The sequence below is a fragment of the Belonocnema kinseyi genome, chromosome 10, assembly GCF_010883055.1.
Source record: "Belonocnema kinseyi isolate 2016_QV_RU_SX_M_011 chromosome 10, B_treatae_v1, whole genome shotgun sequence".
Lineage (NCBI taxonomy): Eukaryota > Metazoa > Arthropoda > Insecta > Hymenoptera > Cynipidae > Belonocnema > Belonocnema kinseyi.
Genome location: NC_046666.1, coordinates 67,723,556 through 67,746,624, shown reverse-complemented (window position 1 = coordinate 67,746,624; position 23,069 = coordinate 67,723,556). Strand labels below are relative to the sequence as shown.

At 27.9% G+C, this 23,069-nt stretch overlaps 1 protein-coding gene across 7 annotated transcripts in view; it reads left to right on the top strand.

Annotated features, from left to right (window-relative positions):
- The window catches only part of LOC117182346 (huntingtin-interacting protein 1), a 56,848-nt gene that overhangs the window by 3,038 nt on the left and 30,741 nt on the right, over positions 1 to 23,069 (top strand). For all 7 annotated transcript variants that reach the window (XM_033375512.1, XM_033375511.1, XM_033375508.1 and 4 more), the window contains 13 exons: positions 2,366 to 2,429; positions 7,449 to 7,806; positions 10,347 to 10,408; positions 10,508 to 10,782; positions 12,061 to 12,257; positions 12,336 to 12,474; positions 12,536 to 12,623; positions 12,709 to 12,797; positions 12,931 to 13,134; positions 16,606 to 16,786; positions 16,884 to 17,171; positions 18,979 to 19,238; positions 19,321 to 19,473. In XM_033375512.1, coding sequence (XP_033231403.1) covers positions 2,366 to 2,429; positions 7,449 to 7,806; positions 10,347 to 10,408; positions 10,508 to 10,782; positions 12,061 to 12,257; positions 12,336 to 12,474; positions 12,536 to 12,623; positions 12,709 to 12,797; positions 12,931 to 13,134; positions 16,606 to 16,786; positions 16,884 to 17,171; positions 18,979 to 19,238; positions 19,321 to 19,473 — 2,358 coding nt within the window. The remainder of the gene's footprint in view (positions 1 to 2,365; positions 2,430 to 7,448; positions 7,807 to 10,346; positions 10,409 to 10,507; positions 10,783 to 12,060; positions 12,258 to 12,335; positions 12,475 to 12,535; positions 12,624 to 12,708; positions 12,798 to 12,930; positions 13,135 to 16,605; positions 16,787 to 16,883; positions 17,172 to 18,978; positions 19,239 to 19,320; positions 19,474 to 23,069) is intronic.

Genomic DNA, 23,069 nt, shown 5'->3' with positions numbered 1-23,069 from the left:
ACTGTAAACGAGATATTAAAAGATTTGAAAGTTTTTTTAGGGATTATAAGGAATTTCAACGGACTACAAAATATTTCAAAGAATTTCAAAATAATTACCGAATTTAGTGAGTTTTCCCAGGAAAATTAAAAACTTTTTGAATATTATAAAGAATTTTAAAGATTTTAATGGCTTTTAAAAGATTTTAATGGACTTAAAAAGATCTTAAGGAATTAAAAGAGATTCAAAAAGATTCCCATGGATTTCAAAGATTTCCATGGATCTCTTAATAATTCATGTACCTGAATTTCTAAACGTTAAAATAATGAAATATATTTTCCCAAGTTTATTTTATTCGTGAATATTGTTTCAACTACAATTAAAAATATGCATTATAATTTTATTTCAGTAAATATATTATTTACAATATAAATGAAAAAACATTTTAACCCTTTTTATAATTTACAAATTCACCAGTAAAAAATTCGTTCATTTGAACATTCAGAACTTAAAGCACATTGTTATTTCACGGAATTTCAAAGATTTTAACTGAATTTTAGATATTTTGAGGACTTTTCACGAAGGCTTAAAGAATTAAAAAGGATTCTTTTTGGATTTTGAAGGCTTCAAGGATTTCAAAAGATCTAACAGAATTCCCAAATATTATAAAATATTTCAAGGGATTTTGAGGAATTCTAATGCCTTTTAAAAAGATTTTAGTGGGTTTTAATATACATATATTTTCGGAATTGTCTACGCGTACGGAAATAATCCAGCTATACGTACCGAAATTTCGGTACAAACAGCCTTTTTTCCAGCTATATTTAAAGGGATTTCAATAGATTCGGAATGATTCCCACGGATTTCAATGAGTTTTAAAGGAATTTCAAAGATTAATATTTTGAAATATTTTACGAATTTTCAAGGATTTTTACCGATTTTGAGAGATGTATATGGATTTTGAAGTTTTTACTTAATTTGAAATAATTTTAAGGGATTTGAAGAGATTCGGAAAGATTCACACGGATTTGAAAGATTTCAATGATTTTTGAAGGATTAAAAATATTGTAATGGACTTCAAAATATTTTACGGAATTTCAACGATTTTAACCTCTTTTTAGAGATTTGAAGGGATTTCAAGGATTTCTAAAGATTGCACAGAATGTCAAACAATTTTAAAGGATGTCAAGAGATTAGAAACATTTTCATGGACTTTAAAGATTTTTATAAGTTTTAAAGGAATTTTTTAAAGATTTTAAAAGATCTCGTAATATTTCGAAAAGTTTACGGAATTTTAAAGTTGTTCTAAACTTTTTTATGGTTTTAAAGGCATTTTTAAATAGTACAAGGGATCTCGAAATATTTCACGAAAGATCAAGGATTTCAGCTAATTTTGATCGATTTTATGAGATTTCAACGGATTTTGATAGGATCTTGAAGCTTTTAAGGGATTTCAATGAATTTCATATAATTTGAAGGGGTTTTAAGAGATTTAGAATGATTCCGACGGATTTGAAAGTATTTTTATGGCATTTAGAAGATTTAAAGCTATTTCCTGGATTTCCAAATATTTAACGTAATGTCAATGAATTTAAACGGATTTCCAAAATTTTCAAAGGATTTCCAGAGAACTTAACTATTTTAATTTTTTCAAACGATTTTACGTGTTTTAAGAGATTATGTATGATATCCATGAATTTAAAGAATTTAAAAGAGTTCACTTTGTTTAAAAAAACACTAGGGATTTATAAAATTTCCATGAGAATTCACGGGAATTCAGGCGAATGCAAATACTTCCAATGATACTACGAGATTTCATGAAGGATGTGCTGTTTGTCACATAAAACATTATATAATTTTTTTAAATGATTGAAGAAATGGATGATTTAATATGGACAAGTAGCATAAACAGTAATTTTAACAGACAAAAGTTTAAATTGGCATATATTAAACAAATATTCAGATAGAGGAAACTTACGTAAGGAATTATTTGGACCCCCCCCCTCCTAGTAATGTCTCTTAAGCCCCCCCCCCCCCTCACGTAATTAATGGACGCTCCCAAAAGGCAATTGGCAAAGTATGTAATATGTTCCAACAGGCACAGAAACTATTATCCACGTCGAAAAAATCATGCGAAATTCTTTATCTTAAGTTCAGCATGTGTTCTACTGATAAAATAATATCCTGACTAATAGATTAGAATACTTTTTATAGTGCTAAAAAGGCGTTAAAAAGCACTTTTATGACATCGTCGTTAAATTCTACACACAGTGACACTGTTGGAAAAAATGCTTCATTTAAATTCCTGCTATTTATTAAGAAATTGTTTAATGAAATTGTTGAATATGTATTTTGCACATTATTTATATATTTTATATAATTTCAGAGTATTAGCATTGCTAAAGCGGTGCATCCGACTGAAACTCCCGTAAAAGTAAAACATGTACGGAGTATCCTTTGACTCAATACTGAATTAACCCAAATTTCAGTTATTTTTTTTTAATTTCTATAAGTATTTTAAAGAATATATCTTTTAGTTATACAAACCATAGGCGGTGGGCTTAGATTGAGTTTAAATTAGAAGGGCTTGAATCTCTCGTTTTTCTTCTGAAATCGTTTCAGTGATGCCTCACATGCATGTTACTTAAAAATTTTCACAACAAAATTGGAAGTTTATTAAATTCTTCGCAAGACAAAATTTTGTTTTCTAAATTGATACCGTTGAGGAAACACGCCATTGGGAAATCATATTCAAGACAAGTAAAAGAAGGTTATCTTTCATATACGTTTTTTAAAAGTATTCTTTGGATCTAAATCGAAAATAGTACGACAAAAAATAAACAAGCATATGCATTACGAACGAGCGACAAACTTTTAACGCAAAGTCCAGTAGGAGCGCCATAAATAAAAAAAGAGTTTATTTTTTAACGAACTTAAATAAAAGTATTTTTCAACACGCTATAACTAATCAAGTAGACGAGGTATAACTTTTTTTTTAATTTGTTAGAAATTAAGTCCTTAAACGATTATGAGGGATTTTTTAAGGATTTTGAAGATTTTAAAAGATTTACCAGAATTTCCGAGTATTATGAAACATTTTAAGGGATTTCGAAGAATTTTAGTGTCTTAAAAGATTTTAATGGATTTTAATATAGATGATGGGAGGTGTCTACGCTTACCGTAAATGTTTAGCTATAACTACATATAGATATTCGTAACAAAGCTGCTCCGGACAAATAAACGATCAGTTCAGCTCTTCAACTCATATTTTGGCTATTTTTGTCTACCCAGAGGATTCGACGGGCTTAAAATGTGTAGAATTTCTCCTTTCGGCCTTTTCCTTGCGGAACGTTTCATATAATGTTTGTGGGATTTGCTCCGGTGACAAATGTACTGGGTAAAGCTCATTTTTTTTCTTCTCCATCTGGCTCAGAGGAATTATGAGGATTAAAGTTATGTTTTCTGTTTCGTATGATTTTTTTTTAGAATAAATTATTATTTTTGGACTCTTTTATAGTTTTTTAAAATGTATTTAAAGCATAAAAAAGGTATTATAAAATAATTGAAAATTACAACTAGGTTAAGCCCCTTTTGTTTTTCCACCCTCTTACTCAGGGACGTTGAGGATTAAATGTGTATTTTCTATTTCGTGTGGTGTTTCTTTATGATAGGAAATTCTTATAAAATAAAATAATTTAAATTTTTTTATCAATTTTAAACATTAAAAAATGTACTTTTAAAATATTGAGAATGACAACTATGTAAAACCCATATTGTTTTTCCTATTTCTTTCTCACAAGTGATGTTAAAGATTATGCTTTCTGTCTCGCGTGATATTTTTTTATACTAAAAGATCATTTTCAAACACTTTCGAAGTAAATCCCACACTTAGAAAAAAGGTTTTGAGATTCGAAGACAATTTTTTATTAATCAAAGAAAAATATTAATTGGTTCTCAGTCACAAAAGTTTCCTTTGATTCAAAGAAATATCACTTGATTCAAAAGAATTTTTTTTGTTAAAAAAAATGCTTTTTTGTTTAAACAAATAATTTCTTTAATTTAGAAGGATTTTTAAAATTATGAACTTATTTTTGGTCAAATGAACAAATTTTCTTAAAGAAATAGTTATTTAATTCAAGACAAATATTTTTCTAAGTGCATTTAATTTTACCCCCACTCTTCTGTGAACATCAAAACAAATTTATATTTTCGAAAGTGTATATCATAGTAACCTATTTTGAATCCTATCGCCATTTTATTTATTGCCTATCAAAATAAAATCTTTTCTAGACAAGTTACATTTACGTGGACTTATAAAAACATGGTAAAAAACGAAGCTTTACTTTTACGCCTTGCTTCATATGAATAATAATAACTTCACAATAGTTTCCAGAAACTTTACAATGATGTTAATAATTTTGCTAATATTTTTACCAAAATTTTCGGTAAATTTCAAGATTTTTTTGATACATACAGAAGTTTCAGGTAATTTTTAAGAATTTAATTACCTAAGTTAGAGACTAAGTCCCAAGTTTATCGTTTAAGTTTCTATAGGAAGGCAAAGTTTCTATGAAAGTACCACTAGACGAATTTTGTTTAGGTCTACACAACTGTACATAGTAAGATGAAAATAAAAAATAAAAATTAAGCTTATTCAACAATCCCTCCAGCGATTTTGTTCTTTTGAATCTTAAAATTACCGAGAGGCGTGTGGTTTATGTATTAGTAAAAGGAATTCTGAACATTCCTAAGTAATAAAGAATAATGTATGACAACTACGGCGCACAGTAGGGGAAAAAATCAAATTTCAACCGATCTTAATAATTTTTAGCCTAAAATCTTCTTAAGGAATTGTACTATAAGAGAGCACTGCTACTCTTATAGTACACATTAAGAAGATTATAACTTAAAAATCATTACGATCGCTTAAAAATTGAAGAGTAGGCAGAATTTCCGACAAAAGCTGACTTTTTTTCCTACTGTGCGGCGGTCCATATTTTTAAAAAAAATTTCATACATATGGCCCCCAAATCTGTTCGAGAACAGAAAATACGCTTTTTTTCCTTAATGAAGTAATACTTACAGCTTCCGCAAACCCCATGAAGTTTAACACGTATTTCCTATAAGAAAAAAAATGTTTTTGTAAATTTTATTTAGAATCGTCAATATTCGGTAAATCGTGTCGAAGCTCAACATTTCTCTTTACAATTAACCGTATAATAAGAATCGTACATTACTTTTTAAACATCACCCTCGTCAGTCTGTTTTGTAGGTTCCTAAACAAACCCCAAAACTGAAAAATTGGAAGTTTTTGGCTAATTATGATTTTTTGCGGTTTTATTTCAAATACGAAAACTATTACTTTATATTGATAACTCGATTTTTACATACATTTTCAACTTTCAAGTTGCATTGAGACAATAATCCATTGAATTCAACCGAAATAATTGTTTAAACGATTTATTCTTATTTATAATAATATTCTCTTATAATAATCCTAGGAAATTGCAGTTTCATCTAAAATTTTTCAAATTTTCTCTAGTTTTCGATGAGAGTTAGGTAATAATTAATTCAAGTTGACAAATACAATTGTTTCAACAATTTACTATTATTTTTAATAATATTATTTTCGAATAATACTAGAAAATTGCAGATTTGTCCGAATTATTCAACTCTGTGACTACTTTTACTTATAACGAGGCAAAAATCAATTTAAAGAAACAATCGTAATTTTTTAAACGATTTCTTATTATTTGTAATAACCTCTTAGAGTAATGCTAGATAGGTACTGTTTTTTCTGAAATATATCAATTTTTTAAAATTTTTAAATCAGAGTGAGGTAATAATTAATTCAAGTTAACAAAACTAATTGTTTCAACAATTGATTATTTTTACAATAATATTCTCTTAGAATAATTCCAGATTGTTGCGACTTTTTCTAAAAATTTCCACTTTTTATCAACCTTTCAATTAAAATTAAGTAATAATTAATTCATGCTAACAAAAATAATGGTTTAAACCATTTATTATTATTTTAAGTAATATTTTCTTTAAACAACGCTAGAAAGTTACGGGGTTTTCTGAAATTTGCAACTGTTTGTCCACTTTTCACTTAGAGTAAGTTAATACTTAATGCAATTTAGAAAAACTTTTTTTTTAATAAATTATTATTATTACAACTATCTTTTCCTATATTAATGCTAGATAGTTGCATTTTTTCTGAAATATTTAACTTTTGTCCACTTTTACTTAGAGCGAGAGAACAATTCAAGATAGTGGCGGCTTTTTCTAAAAAATTTTCCACTTTTTTCGACTTATCAATTATATGGATCAAATTAAATCTAAATTGTCCATGAAGTGGTTTTTCAGAGCCTTTTTGTTTAAATTAATATTAATATAAATATTTATTTTTTCTATCCGTAACTTTATAGCATTAGCTTAAAAGAAGACAGCCGTAATCAATAATACTTTATTTAAACAATTATGCCTGTTAACTTAAATGATTTATTAACTCATTCTAATTGAAAAGTGAACTAAAACTTAAAATGTTTCGGATAAAATGCAACTATTTAGCGTTAATATAGAAGATAATTCTAAATAACAATAAATTGTTTAAACCATTATTTTTGTGAAATTGAATTAGTCATTAGATCGTTCAAAGTGAAAAATAGATAAAAAGTGGAAAATTTCGGAAAAGGCCTCAACTACCTAGCATTATTTTTAGAAAATATGATTATAAATAATTATTTCAGTTAAATTTAATTTATTGTTGCCTCGCTATATATTCGCTATAACTTTGCCAAGTTATAAAATTCGGAAAAATCGCAACTTACTAACTCTATTCTAGGAAAATAATGCTATAAACGTTAATAAATTGTTCAAATACAGTGAAACTTTGAGACTGGGCCGATTTTGATGCTGATTTTACCCAGATAGAGGGCCCTATCTCTAGGGTCCACTGTAGTCTATTAAAATATTTTATTATAAATAGAAAGTAATACATTATGTATTAGAAACAATTTGAATTTAAAAATCTGAAAAAAATCATAATTAGCAGCAAAAATTCGCAAAACTCAATTTTTCTCGTATAGGTTTTTTTGGACCTCATAAAATAGATTTATTGGGTTGATATTTAAAAAGCAATTATTCTTTTGTAGTTCACAGATAATTTTGAAGAGTAATGCTGAGCTTCGACTTGATTCATCTAATATTGACAATTCTGAATAAAATTGGCAAAAATGTATTTTTTGATTATGGGAAGTACGTGTTAAAATGCATGGGCCTCGCGGAACCTTTAAATCTGGCTTTAAAAAAACGCAATTATTTTTTTTTGTGTGTTTAAAAAAATTCTATCCTGATATGTATGAAAATTTGAAGAAAAAAATGTGTTTAAATGAGGCGCATTACTAGACAAGATATTATAGGCCTCAGTACGTTTTATATGCGCTTTCCCTTAACTTGATATCCAGGTGCAATTATTGGTACTTACCAAGAAAAAAGTGCTTCTATCTTTTGGATGTTTATGTTACGTCAACCGCTTCAAGAGAATCGTATTGTAGCATGGAAATTTTGTCATGTATTGCACAAAGTATTACGTGAAGGACACCCACAAGTTATTCCCGATTCTCATCGCCATCGGGGAAGATTAGAGGACCTTGGAAAGTTATGGCAACATTTACGAGAAGGCTACGGCCGTTTGATACATTTGTACATACGACTGCTCATCACAAAATTAGATTTTCATAAACGTAACCCGCGATTGCCAGGAAATCTGCAAGTAACTTCGGAGGAGCTTGAAGCTATTGGTGAAAATGACATCAATGTTTAGTAAGTTTCTTGTTTATTTGCAGACTTCACACTCTTTTCCTTATTTCCCTCTTTTACCCCTTTTCGAAAAGAATTCCCTTTTTTCTCGGATTTCAGGAAAATTCTCTTTTTTTCACTCAAATACGAGCAGAATTAATATAAACTAATAAGAAAATCCAACTGTTTTTCGATGAAGAAGAATTCGTTTTCATTAAAATAGTCTACTATTATATGTTTGGTTTAAGGTTCATCTCTTTTGGTTTAAAATGATACTAACTGGTTTACAATTTTATTATATTATTGAAAATTCAACTGTCTTATTAACATTCGTCTTTTTGGGTTGGAAATGTAACCGTTTTTGTTACAAGATTCAAATATTTGATTGAAAGTTAATTTTTTGTTGTTGAAAATTCATATTTTGAGGTTGAAAATTGAAGAGTTTTGTGGAAAATTAGTCGTGCTTGAAAATTTAATAATGACTTTCAAGTTTATTTTTCCTTGTGGACGATTCTACTAATTTGGTCAAATTTCGCGTTTTTTTTTGTTAAATTCAACTGTTTTAGATTTAAATCAAAAATCTTTTTTATTTTCAAATATCAATCATTACATTTTCCGTTGAGAATATATATCTTTTTTCAAAAAAAATTGAACTATTTTCTAAACATTCGTTCTTTGGATCAAAAATGCATCGTTTGTTAGGAGAGTTTTTTTTTTGGTTGAAGGTTATTCTTTTTATTTAATAGGTCTACAATTATATTTACGATTTAGAGTTCATTTCTTTTCTTTCAAAATTTAGTTATTTTCTGGCAAAATTCAACTATTTTTTTTAATAGTAATCTTTTTTGTTAGAAAACTCAACTGTTTTGTTAAAAATTATTCTTTTTGGAGAGACAATTAGTCCTTTCGGATTTTGAGGAAAATTCGTCTTTTTGACTTGAAATTTAACTTTCTTTTTGAAAATACATATTTTTGGGTTGAAAATTCTCATGTTTTATAGAAAATTCTTTTTAGATTGAAACTTTAATGATTTTGTTGATTTTTTTTTCTTTCTTGAATGATTAATCTTTCTTGGTTAAAAAATTATTTTGTTAAAAATTCAACTGTTTTGTCGAAAGCTTGTATTTTTGGCTTAAAATTTCAACAGTTTAGTGGAAAATTGAATTACTTAGTTAAATATCAACTTCTTCGTCGAAAATTCAACTTTTTTGTAGGAAATTCATATTTTTTTTACTTTAAAATTCAATAATTTTGTTGAATTTTTTTTCTTTTTTTAATGATTAATCTTTCTTGGTTGTAAAATTATTTTGTTAAAGATTCAACTGTTTTGTCGAAAGTTTGTATTTTTGGGTTAAAATTTCAACAGTTTAGTGGAAAATTGAACTATTTGGTTAAATATAAACTTCTTTGTCGAAAATTCAACTTTTTTGTAGGAAATTCGTATTTTTTGGCTTGAAAATAAACTTACTTGTTGAAAACACATTTTCAAGTTGAAAATTCAACTGTTTTGTAGAAACTTTTTTTTGCTTGAAAATTTAACAACTTTTGTAATTTTTTTCTTTTTTGATTGAATAATTTTCCTTGGTTGAAAATTAAACACTTTTGTTGAAAATTCATCTTTGGTTTGAACATTCATCTTGGTAGTAAAAAATTTAAATTATTTGGTTAAAAATTCCACTTTTTTATCAACAGATCGCCTCTTTTGCTTAAAGTTTCAACTATCAGGTTGTAAATGAAACTGAATAAGTGAATATTATTATTTTGTTGTTGTTAAAAGTTAATCTTTTTTGTTAAAATTTCAACTTTTTTGTTAAAGATTCGTCTTTTTTTCTTAAAAGTTCATGTCTTTAAAGTTCTTAACGTTCAAATGAATAAAATCGTTTATTAAGTACTTTCTAAATTATAAGCAATGCAAAAATAGTGGTTAATTATATTAAGAGTAATGCCATTATAAGACAAACTTATCATGCATTTTTTCTTTAGTGGGATCAATAAACCTACATAAAATATAATTGAGACAATATATTTCATCCATTTGAACGCTCAGAACTTTAGGTTGAACGTTCAGAACTTCAGGTATATTGAAAGTTCAACTATTTGCTTTTAAATGCAACTGATTACTTGGGGGAGCATTTTTTTAGTGGAAAATTTATCTTTCTTCATTGAAAATGAACTTTTTGGGGGGAAATTCATCTTTTTTCCTTCAAAAGTCAAATGTTTTCAAAAACTTTTACTTTTTAGCTTGAAAACTCAATTATATTATGAAAAATTTATATTTTTGGGTTAAAGAATTATAGTTGTTGGTTGAAATATCGACTATTTTGTTAAAAATACAATATATGTCAACTTGAAATCTTAGGAATATGGTACATACATTAATTTTATTTAAAAAAATGAATTCCCCTATTATTTCTCTATTTTCGTGAAAAATCACCCTATTTCTTCGGCTTTGAGAGCATTTTAGACTGTACCATAAAGTCTGTATTTGTCTCCAATAGATTAAATTTAACTTTAATGCTTTGCGATGTGACTGTGTGTAATGGTGTTTTTTCTTTCTTTCTTAGTTTCCAAATGTCGGTAGAAATGTTTGACTATATGGATGATATACTCAATTTGCAGCAAGCAGGTACACTTTCATGTTTTTTAAATTAAGAATGACTTCATAATATTATATTAGTTGTTTACTGCGCTAAAATTAGATTAATTTTAACAAATATATCTTCAGTTTTTGGTTCTTTGGATCTATCTCGATCAAATTCGATGACGCCCTGTGGACAATGTCGTCTTGCACCGCTGATTCCGTGTGTACAAGATGCATCTCAATTGTACGATTATTCGGTGAAAATCTTATTCAAACTTCATAGCGCTTTACCTGCAGATACTTTAGATGGTCACCGAGATCGCTTTTCTAAACAATTTAGAGAATTGAAAATTTTTTATTCTACTATTAAACACATGCAGTATTTTAAACACTTGATCACTATACCGTCCTTACCTGAGGTAACTGTTTATTTTATTTCTTACGCTTTATTATTAAACTACATATACAGGGTGTCTACCCTACCTGGGAAACCTGGAATTGTCAGTGAATTTTTATATACCTGGAAAACCCTGGAAAAGTCAGGGAATTTTTTCGAGAGCGTGATTATTTTTTTTTATTGAATTATAAAATTAAACAACGTCGACTCTTCATTTGTAAAACTAACTTTATATTACTGTATTTAACTGTGTGGTTGACAACTTTTTTTTTATTTTGTTAGAATTTAATTTTTTTAATTGAAAATTTAACTATTCTGTTTTTGGTTGAACATTGAACCTTTTTAATTAGAAATTCATGTATTTTGTAGAAATTTTGTTGTTGTAGGAAAGTAATCATCTCCGCTGAAGATTAATCTTTTTGCTTTAAAATTCTACACTTTGTTTGCAACTTTTTCTCTCCTTTGGCTGAAAAATCTTTCTCAGTTTAAAATTCAACTCATTTTAAAAATGCGTCCTTTTTGGTTTATTTCTACTGTTTTTGATTGAAAATTAAAATATTTATTGCTTGAAATATAACTCCTACATTTTTTGTTCCGAATTTATATTTTTTATCATTGGTTAAAAAATGAGTTATTTTGTTGAAAAATCGTCTTTTTGTAAAAATTAATCTTCTGGATTAAAAGGCTCTTTTTTGTTAAAAGTTGAACTATTTCCAGTCAATGATTCATCATTTCAGTTGAGAGTTCATCACTTTGGTTGAAAATTTGTCTTTTTTTCTATTTGAAAATTATTGTTTCTGCCTAAAAATTTAACTGTTACATTTTCTGTTAAAAGCGGATTTTTTTCAAAATTTAACTATTTATTTTAAAAAATTGTTTAGTTGTAAATTCACCTATTTATTTGAGAATTCATGTAGTCCGTTAAAAAATATCCACATTAATTTTACCTAAAAATGCACTGAATTTTAAATATAAGAAACAAATTTAAGAAATAATGAAGTATGTTTCCAATATTATTTAGTTATTTAATTAATTGAGGATTATAATATATTCAAGAATATCTTGTAATATCATTTGTCAAAGCTTTCTGAATGAAACATATTAATTGAATCCCTAGAAACTGAAAAATACATTATTAATAATAAACCTGGAAAAATCTTTTATATACCTGGAAAAAACCTACAATTGTCAGGGAATTTGTTTCCAGAATTTAAGTAGTCACCCTGATATAGTTTGGAATGATATCTAATATCTTGGCCCGGCTAACATTTTTAACTGTCTATGTTTTTTTTTATATTAGAACCCGCCCAACTTTTTGATACAAGCTGAGTTACGAACTTACATAACGCCAGTGGTTGTTTTGCCTCCTGAAGAGCCTTTAGATACTGATGCAGCTGTTGATAGTTTAATCGATACATCGGATACAAACTCGCTGCCAGGTGATCAAAATGATTCTTCGAGAAATGGATCTATATCTCCTGATATTTTAGCAGAAAGGTTATTACCCTGATGAGACACTTAATTTTTCAGTTTCTTGGTAGGAATATTTTGACATCCTAATTATTTCTCTCACAGAGATAGTCTGATTGATCATCTTCATCAGGAGAACGGAAGGCAAAGACAAGAACTGCATCGCTTGCTTACCGACCATCAGCGTATCGTTTGTGAACTAAGAAACCGAATTTTAAGTTTGGAATCAGCTCTATCCACGAAAGTAAGATAAAGTATGGCTTTTTGTCAATGCTCATTTTATAATATTTTAAAATTTATTTCAGGGTAATGAAATAATTCAGGAAAAACAAGTATCTCAAGATTTGTTGAAACAAAAATCTGAAATAATGACTAAATTCGAAGAGTGCGAAGGTTTGTTTTATTTTAATAAACGTTTAATGCAAATTTATCATATGAGTTCGATAGTACTAAACTGTGTGTCTGTGATATCTTGCAGAAAAAAGCAAAAGTGTTAATGAAAAGTTTCAAAAGCTCAAGGAAGTGTATTCAAAGTTGAGAGAGGAGCATATAAGTCTTATTAGGAAGGTAATTTCTCAAATTCTCTACTATTCTTTATGTTAGACCAAAAAAAAAGATTGCGTTCGGAACCATATATGTGATATATTTTGTAAATTTGGTTATACTGTTGGCTTATATGTGTTTTATTTTCGTACTATAGAAAGCAGAAGTAGACAAACAATTGGGTGGAATAAAAATCATACATGAACAGTCGAGTAGGCGAACGCTCGAGGCAGAGCAAAGGTTACAGGAATTGATTCAAGGCCAGTCAACGGCAGAACAAGAAGCTCAAAGAGTTTCTCAAGCGCGTGCAGATTTAGATGAAGTGAGAAATCAATTTGATGGTGTACAGACTGAAAACTTGGTAAGTTGAAATAGTAAGAAAAGTGAGGTTCACTGGAATGTGGAATTAAAAACCTCGGATTTACAATATTCCTATAATTGATGGCCTCTGAAATTTGGGTTACGGGGGAACAGATTTGATTTCATATCATGCGATGAGGTCTGCATGAGGTAAATATTTTGGCATGAAATTATGTTACTCTACACTCAAAATGAAGAACACGTGTTTCACCATTTGGCTGAAAAAATGTTTTCCAGGAATAGTGAGCTGTTGAAGATGAGCTTACAATTTCATAAAAACTTCCGAAATATTTTTCAAAATGATGTGGTTTTTCTGGTAATGTTGGAAGTGAATTTTCTCGAAGAGGCTACCTTTCAATCTTTTATTATTTTTTTGTGGATTGTCAATAAAGTGGACTACATATTCTCCAACTTTGAAACCTAGTAAACAGTTTCTTTCTATTGAAAAAAATAAAAATTGTTATTTTTTTTTAAAAACTACAATAGAAATGAGTAAATATTTAAGAGAAGTGATGTTTGGAAATGAATTTTCTTTAAAAAAAAAACCTCTTTCACTTTTTTAATATATGGAACCACATCAATTTATATACTTATTTAATCAATCATGATTATCTCGATCCGGATCCATTACCACTTCTCGTACAATTTAATTTGTGCATTTGTATTGATGTTTCGTTTGTTTTTTGTATTTTTTTTATAAGTATATAAATATATGTGGTCGTATATATTAAAAAAGTGAAAGAGGATTTTTTAAAGGAAATTTATTTCTAAAAAATTGTTTTCCTTGATGTTTACCCATTTCTTCGTTAGTTTCTAAATTTTATAAAATTGTTCTCAATCGGAAGAAATTGTTTACCAAAAGCCAAACTTCGAGAATATGTAGTCCATACTATCTAAAATCCACACAAACAATGTTAAAGGTGGCCTTTTCGAGAAAATCCATTTTTAAAATTTTCAGGTCTATCCTTTGATGGAGCTAAAAATTCATCATCACATGAAAGAAGAACTAACCGAATATGTATAATTGTTTAAAAAACGGCATCATTGCGAAATATATTTTGGCAGTTTTCATGAAAAATATTTTGGGAGTTTTTATGAATTTGTAAGGTTATCTTCAACAGCTAACCATTCCCGAAAAGAAATTTCAGCTAAACAATCAAATTTTTTCCAAAGTATTCGACATTGGAGCTTAAAAACACAAGTATTGTGTTAAAAAAAATCATCTCTTTTGGTAGAAAAGTAATCTTTTTTGTTTGGAAATGCAACTGTTTGGTAGAAAATCCAGGTCTCTTGGTTGGAAATGACCTTTTTGTAGAAAATTCATCTTTTCGGGATTAACAGTCAAAATTTGTTGAAAATATTCGACTTATAAGCCCAATAACTCGACTCTCGGTAAAAATTAATATTTTTTGGTTGAAAAATCAACTCTTTGGTTGAAATTTTAGTTTTTTTGGTCGTAAATGAATTTTTATTTGGAAAATTGATCCCTTTTCTGATAAAAATGTTATTTCTTGTGAAAAATGAAACTGTTTGGTTGACATCAGTACTCTCTTTTGATTGAGGATTCAACTGTTTTGTTAAAAATTAATTTTGTCGGTTAAAGGTTCGTCATTTTAGTTAGGACTTCATTTCTTTGGTTGAAATTTGAACTATTTTGTTGAAAATTCTTTTTTTTTTAGTATCGTTAAAAGCCAATTCTAACTGTTCCATTCTTTATTATTAAAAAAAAAAATTTTCAAGAGAAACTTCAACTATTTGGTTGAAAATTCATTGTGGAGAATTTATCATTTTTAAAGGAATGTAATGTTCTTGGTTGAAAGTTCATGTTTTTTTTCAAAGGTTGTCTTTTTTAGTATACAATTTATCTTTTTGATTGAAAATTAACGTTTTTGGTAAAATACCATTGATTTAATTGAAAATTAATTTCTTTTGGTAGAAATTTTATCTTTTTGTGTTAAAAATGCAAATGTTTGGTTTGAAATTAATAATCTGTTTTGGTTCAAGATACGATTGTTTTGTTAAATATACATCTTTTTCGGTTGAACTACTATTACTTTTTTTGTCGAGAATTCACCTTTTTTAGTTGAAAATTAAACTAGTAGGTTAAAAATTCAACTTAGTTCGTTGAAAGTTGAAGAACTGTGTTAAAAATAATTTTTTTTTAAAGAATCATAATTTTAGTTGAAAACTTAACTTTTATTTTAAATTCTCCTTTTTTTAATTAAGGATTTTTAATAGAAATTTAACTATTCCATTTTTGATTAAAAATGTATCTTTTTTAGTAGATAAATCCATTATTTGGTTGCGGATTCCTGTCTTGTCGAAAATTCGTTATTTGTGTTAGAAGATTAATCTTCTTCGTTGAAAATGGATCTCTGGTTAAAAATTAATCTGTTTTATGGATATTTCAATATTCTTTACTCGAAAGTTTAGGAATTGAAAGCTTTTCATATCGAATACAATCTACCTACATTAATTTTATTTAAAAGAACGTATTTCCGTATTTTCGTGTCAGCAATAATAAAATTTTAATTATTTTGGTTTATAATTTTCTGGTTTTCTAGTTCCTATTATGAAGCTTCAAAATATAAATACGGCAGTTAAGTTTTAATTTTTATTAAGCCTGTAATAAAATGAATTACAATTTGTCTGAACATTACTTGTAAAATTTCTTCTAGTAAAACTGGGACCTTAGTTTTCAACCCCGAACAAAGAGTTAAAAATTCTTCATCAATAATTTTTTAATAGGACGTGTAGTTTCTGTCTAAATCTTCAAAAATAATATTGAACATAAGAAATTTAATTTTTTGAAAAAAGAAAAACCTTATGAACAACATCAATAGACAAATTGTTCATCCTAAAAGAGAAATGTTTAATTAATCATTTTTAGACAGGGCGAGTAGCCTAAACTATATCTTAGAATTTCCTGAGAACCGCTTTATGCTAGGATGCGTATTGTTTGTTTAAATTATCAAAAAAAGAATTAAAAATAAATAAATTAAATTTACGGAAAAACGACACAAATTGCAATAAAATGTTTAAGAACCGCATTTTTTAAATAGAATTGGCATTATTTTAATTATAGAGACATGGCAATGAATTGTCAGGGTAACTGAGAATAAAATTTAATACAAAATAAATAGTAAATATTAAAGTAATTATGATCAATAAAATTCGTACTTTATTTTGCTATATTTGAATAATCAGTCCCAGGTCGAGTTACAGAAATAAATATAATATACATTTGATAGAATATTGTTGAACATATTGTAGAAAAGTTCACATTTTTGACAAACTCAAGTGCCACGCACAAGATATGTTATGAGAATTATAAAATTCGTTAGAGCCGAAGGAGCTTTAACAAAAGAGAATTCACAATCACCAAGTTATTGCAAATTTTTTCAAGTACATTAGTCTGTGGCACTCCTAGGTATTTGAGATGGATTGGTTTTAAAATACATCATTTCTGTAGGCACTCAACGCCAAAATTGGCTTTATCACTTCTGAGAAAGCTTCATTAGAGGGCGATCTTCATGACTTGCTGGCTCAAAAGGAAGAACTTGATGTTCGAATAAGTACCTTACAATCTGAAGCGGAACGCTCTTGTATACAATTGAAGGCTGATGCAGACGTTATTTTCTACGAATTACTTCGTAAGTTAAATGCGTTTCAATGTTACACGTCTACGGAAGGGTAAAGACTGTATGAAATCATCAATATTACTGCGATAATTCTTACATATTTTTCCAGTAAACTGTTTGTCTGAGGCGGAGACAATTTTACAAAATACAATGCACGCTATCGATAATCCAGCTATTTCCGCTGTAACTTGCACTCCAGATTATCTTGCGACTTTACTGGATCCCACGATGCTCTCTCTGAAAAGTCTAAATGCAGCATACATAAAATACATTGACGATGTAAAAAGCAGGGGGGAATTGATGAAAAATTCTATTCGTACAGCGTTTGCTTTAGCCGTTTACCTTATTCAAGCTAAAGCTACGTCTAATACGTCTCCGGACATCACTTTTGGCGATAGTAAGTATATTTCTTTCTATTGCTGCAGTGAGATACTTTTCTCATGTGCAAAACTTAATGAACTTTTAAAACATTTCGCAAAATTAACTTTCAGCGAGTTACGTCAAAAGTTTATTCACGGGGTTGCCACTTGACCGAGATATGACTGGGAGAAACTGAGACTTTACTTCTGATCGGAGAAAAACTCTACTTTCATTATTTTAATAATTTTGTTCAATTCAGAAAAGTGATTTCTACTTTATCTACAGTCGCAGATTTTTGATAATCTCAGTTTACTCTAATTAAATCATAATTTATTATTGAATGTTTATTAGTTTCCATGATAAGAAAAAACTTCGCAATTTTTTTCTCTGTGATTTTTTGTCGCTGGATTAAGTTTAATAATTGAATTGATGATATTTTAAACATACAGAAGCAATGATTTTCTCAGTTTTTTCAAAAAATGGATTTTTCACGCTTTATTCGCTTACTCTTCATTTACCCTAAATTGGAATAGCGAATTTTAGAAAATAATTGTTAGGATTTAGAAGAAAATAATTAAAAATAATCCCTGTTCCAAAGCAGAATTTGTCACAATTTGAAAATTTGCTTTTCCAAATTTTATATGAAGAAAATACTTCGAATAGTTTTTAGGGTAGAAATAGTATTTTAAAGAAGAAATATTGCTAAATTATAATAGAAAATTTCGTTACATTGTTCGTTGCGAATTCCTTTTCTTTTGCTAAAAATTAAACTACTTGGTTGAAAGCGTTGAAAGTTACACTCTTGTTTAACATTTATTTTTTGTTGAAGATTTATCGTTTTAATTGAAAATTGAACTCTATTTGAAATTGTAACTACTTTGTTGAAAACCAATTTTTCTAAGTATAAAACTGAACTATTTTACTGAAAATTCGTTTCTTTTTTTTTTTTGCTTAAGATTCATGTTTTTTTACAGAAAATTTCAACTACCTGGTTGAAAATTGATACTTTTGATTTGGACATTAAACTAGTTGTTTTAAAATGTATGTACTTTGTGAAAAATTCGTCTTTATTCGAAAGTTAATGTTTATGGTTAAAAATTCTTTTTTTTTTATATAAAATTCAACTATTCCAGTTGAAGATTCATAATTTCAGTTAAAAATTCTTCTTTTCGGTTAAAAATTCAAGTATTCCAGTTAGATTTTCATCATTTAAGTTGAAAATTCATATTTCAGGTTTACCATTCATTTTTTGACTAAAAATTTAATTATTCAATTTTCGGTTGAAAAATTTTCTTCTTTAGTTGAAAATTAATCTGTTTTGGTAGAAATTAATCTTCTTGGTTGAAAATTCAACCATTTTAGTTAAAGATTCATCCTTTTTTTTAAATTAATTTTTCTGGTTTAAAATTCAACTATTCCAATTAAAGATATACAATTTTAGTTGAAAATTAATCACTTTGTTTAAAAATGTAAGTATTATTTATAAATATATTTGTTTTGTTAACTGTTTTTTAAAATTAATAATTATTGAAAATTTATTTTTTCAACTTTAAGTTTAACTATTCAAATTTTTTTAATTGATATTTTTCAGTGCAAATTTTAGATATTTGTTTTAAATTAATTTATTTAGGAATTTTTCGCTCTGCTGCGTTTAACGGTGTTTGGAATGAATGTCTTGAATTAAAAAAAATGTTTGCGTTTAGAGAAAAATATGAGTATGTTACTTTTATTTGACCGAAAAAATTGAAAAACTTCACCGGGAAATCGCCGGGAATTTGAAATCGTTCGCAGAATCGCCACCCTGATTTAAAAAAACGAATTGACCACGAAATACATAATTTCAGGAATAACTGATGAGTGCAAACAGCTGGGTTCGCTAAGCTTAATCATGTTCAGCTACATTAAAGAGATCAGAGATAAAGAGAAGTCTTCGCTAACTATCGACCAAATAAATATGGTAATGGTACAGTTGGATAAAATTGCCTCTTTAACATGTTCATTGTCAGAACAATCCCAGAGCAATAATGGTGTTATTGGAGATTTAGTGGAGAATGAACTTTTAGGTATGGATAAAGCAATTGAAGAAGCTGCAGCCAGAATTAAGGTACACAGTTCAATTCTAATATAGCTCTAGAGAACTAGGCTTTATTCAGTAATTAAATTTTGCTTTGTTGATTTACTTTTAGGACATGTTGGACAAATCACGCGCAGCAGATTCGGGAGTTAAACTAGAAGTTAATGGGAAAATTTTAGACTCTTGTACAGATTTGATGATGGCCATAAGAAATTTAGTAAAAAAGTCTCGTCTTATGCAAACAGAAATTGTTGCACAAGGAAAGGTTAGTCGGCGTGTTATTTTTTCGTACTGAAATATTAATGAATACATCACATATTAGCATTAAGGCAGTATTCTACTTCAGAACTTAAACAAAATTTTTTTTTAATTTTTTGAATTTATATCTATGTAAGAATGTCATTCTAAAATTTTAAGTCGATACTAAACCGATTCTTATGAAATTTTGAACACATATTTTGTAGACTTATATCAACCCATGGAATTAAAATTGTAAACAAAATTTTCATTTAAACTACATTTTTTGGCCAAAAACGCCGAAAAAAATGACGATTTTTTTCTGTTTTATTCCGCCATTTTCTCAAGTATATTAAAAATTATAATTCCATGGATTGCTGCAGTTCTACGGAATCTAAAACTATCTGATGGTTCTGTTTCCGGTCAATCGTTATCGACATGTTATTAACACCGCAAACCTTCCTATTTTTCGAGGAGTTGACTTTAGCTGCAGTTTTCGAGCGTAAAAAGTGTATAAAATAAATTAAAAATTTTTTTTAAATAGATTTAAAAAGTGTATTTATTATGCTTTACAAGCACTATGTTAATATATTTAATTTTACTACAAAAAAAATTCACAAAAATAGCTTTTTTCATCATTCAAAGTAGAATACTGCCTTAAATCGAAGGTCTCACATATCAGTCCGTATAATTTAAAATGACTCGGTAGTCAGTCTAAGGTTCCTAAAATATCGTATTTTCAAGATTTAGTACCTATGGCAACTGTAAAAAATAATCAGGACTGTCACACAGTCTATATTATTAACTTCTTTTTCCTAAATCACTTTTAAATAAAAAGATCACATCAGTCACTTTTCTTTCAATAAATTAACTAATGTCTTAATCACTATTCAATTCAGATTCTTAGGTTCCTATTTCTGAATTGTCTTGAATTCTTTTGAAATATTTTAGGGAATTTAAAAAGATTCTAAGGAACTATTAATTAATTTCATTGATTTGAAGGGATTTCAAAGCGTTTAAAACATATTAGGATAAAGAATTCCAAAGGATTTTGTAATACTTTAGTGGATTTCAAATAATTTATTTACGAGAAGTTAGGTGTTTTGTAAGATTTTATATGTTTCAGGGAATCCTGAAAGATTTCAAAGAATTTTTAATTGGTTTTAATAATTTGAAGGGATTCAAAAGTTTTGAAATATTTTGAGATAAAGAATTTTCTATAATTGCGGAAGATATGGAACGATTTTATAAGACCTATAAGGTTTTATGATATTTAAAAATATTTCACGGGATTTTATAAGGCTTCCGACGATTTCAATGATTTTAAGGGGTTTTTAATTTTCTTAATGTATTTTTATAAAATTTCTCAGTATTTCAGAAAATATCACCAGATTTCATAGGATTTCACGGGTTTTTAAAATATTTTAGTGGATTTTAAAGAATTTATTAAAAAGAAGTGAGGTATTTCGTAGGCTTTTGAAATTAGTTTATGGAATTCACCCTAAATTTTTATTAAGTTTTCCTGAATTCTTTTAAATTCTTTGCAATTTTTTAATTTTCTTTTAAATCACTTGAATTATTCTTAATTTACTTAATTCAATGGATTATTTTTGACTTTTTCAAAGTTTGTATTTAATTGACCCTGAGTTCAAGGTGTATTTTTTTTAATTCCTTGGAATTTTCAAAATCTTTACAAAATTTTAAGGGATTCTAAGTGATTTTAAAGGATTTGGAATATATTGGGCTATTTTAAAAGATTAGAAAGACATTTTTTGTTTTTTATTTATTTCAATACCTTGAAGGGATTTGAAGGACTTTGAAACATTTTAGGGCAATTTGGAAGATTCCAAACTATTTGTAAGAGATTTAAACAATTTCCAGGGAATTATAAGTGATTTAATATTTTTAAGCGTTTTTACAAGACCTTAATATTTTAACGGATTTCAAAGAATTTATTCACAAGATTTTAGAGATTTCGTAGGGTTTCAAAGATTTCAAGAAATTTTCATATAATTTTTGCTATTCATTTGAGTTTCGCTCTGAATTCTTCTAAATTCACTATATTTTACTCAATTCAATGATTTTTTAAAAAGTTTGTGTTTAGTTCATCTTGAAGTCTTTAAAACTCGCCTTAAATTCTCAGGCATTTCATCCAGTTATATTGAATGCTCTTTAATTTTTCTAAACACATTTCAATCTTGCTCAATTCAATTAATTTTTTCATAATTTTTAGTTGTTTTTGATTCACTTGATTGCTTTTTAATTCCAATTTGATTTTCCCTTAAATTCTTTTAAATTCACTTAAATTTTACTGAAATAAATAACATTTTGTCGATTTTTTAAATGATTTTCAATCGATTTCAATTCTTTTGAATTGTGTTGTAATCATTAGTCACTTTTTTGTTAGAAATTATTAGGCTTGAAACGTTTGATGAGATTTGAAATTTGTTTAAATTCAGCCTGAAACCTTTTAAATTCTTTGAAAATATCTCGATTTTTGTTGAATTCACTGTAATTCTCTTAAGTTTACACAAGTCTACTTATTTAATGGATTTAGTTTTTTATCTTAAAAGGTTCTATTTAATTATTTACGAAGTCTTTTAACCTCACCTTGCCTTTTTATGCATTTCATCAGATTCTTTTGAATTCCCTTGAATTTGGCTAAGCTCATCTCAAATTTACTGAATTTCATTAAGTTTTTTCATATTTTAAAATTTGTTTCAATTTATTTGCATTTTTTAATTCGCCTTGAATTTTTATGAATTTGATCGATTTCTGTTCGTTTGCCTTAAATTTTTCTAAATTTATTCCAATTATATGAGATTCAATGGCATTTATTGGATTTAAAAAATTTTTCCAAATGGTTAAAAATCTTTTTGAGTTTATCTTGAATTTTTTTGAGGTCTTATGAATTTATCCTGAATTTGCTATCCTTTAAGCACGAAAAAAGTGTCCTGTGAGCGTGAAATGAGGTACCCTTTGTCATAGCGGAGGCAATCCCATGTATGGTTTTGAGGACTTACGTTCCAAATCAGCGCCATCTAGCGCTGCCCCCGGCCACTAAAAGTAAATGAATCTACAGATCCCTGACAGAAATTGTAAATAAACTTTACAAACAATGAAAAATGTAGGAATAAAAAGGTTTTTTATACGCAAGATATTCATTTAAATACTAGAAGTATAATTTGTTATAATTGCCCATATTAGTCTGGGAGACACGAAGCAATGGTCTCTGAGATGCTGCTTTGCTCTTTCATTCAAAATGAAATGCAATTCTTTTACCTTGAGATCATTTACTCCCCTAGCATTCCAAACACCCAGTCTCCATTCGCCGCCTGAAACATGACCTTTAGATTTTCGGTGTGCATGCTTTTTGTCATTAAAAGTTCCAGTCCTTTCCGAGGCTATTTTGTAGTTTGTATTATTCATTGTTTAGATTATACGCCCAACTGACACCTTTATGCAATAAGTTTATTTTCTGAATCGAAATCATGTCACGGTTAAGTATCAAATCGTCATATTGTGGAGATTGTAGTTCTAACGTCAGTCCCACCAAAAACTTCAGTTATTAAGGGAGGGTTGGGAGAGGGGGGGAAGTAGAACTGGAACCGAGAGAGTCGTCTT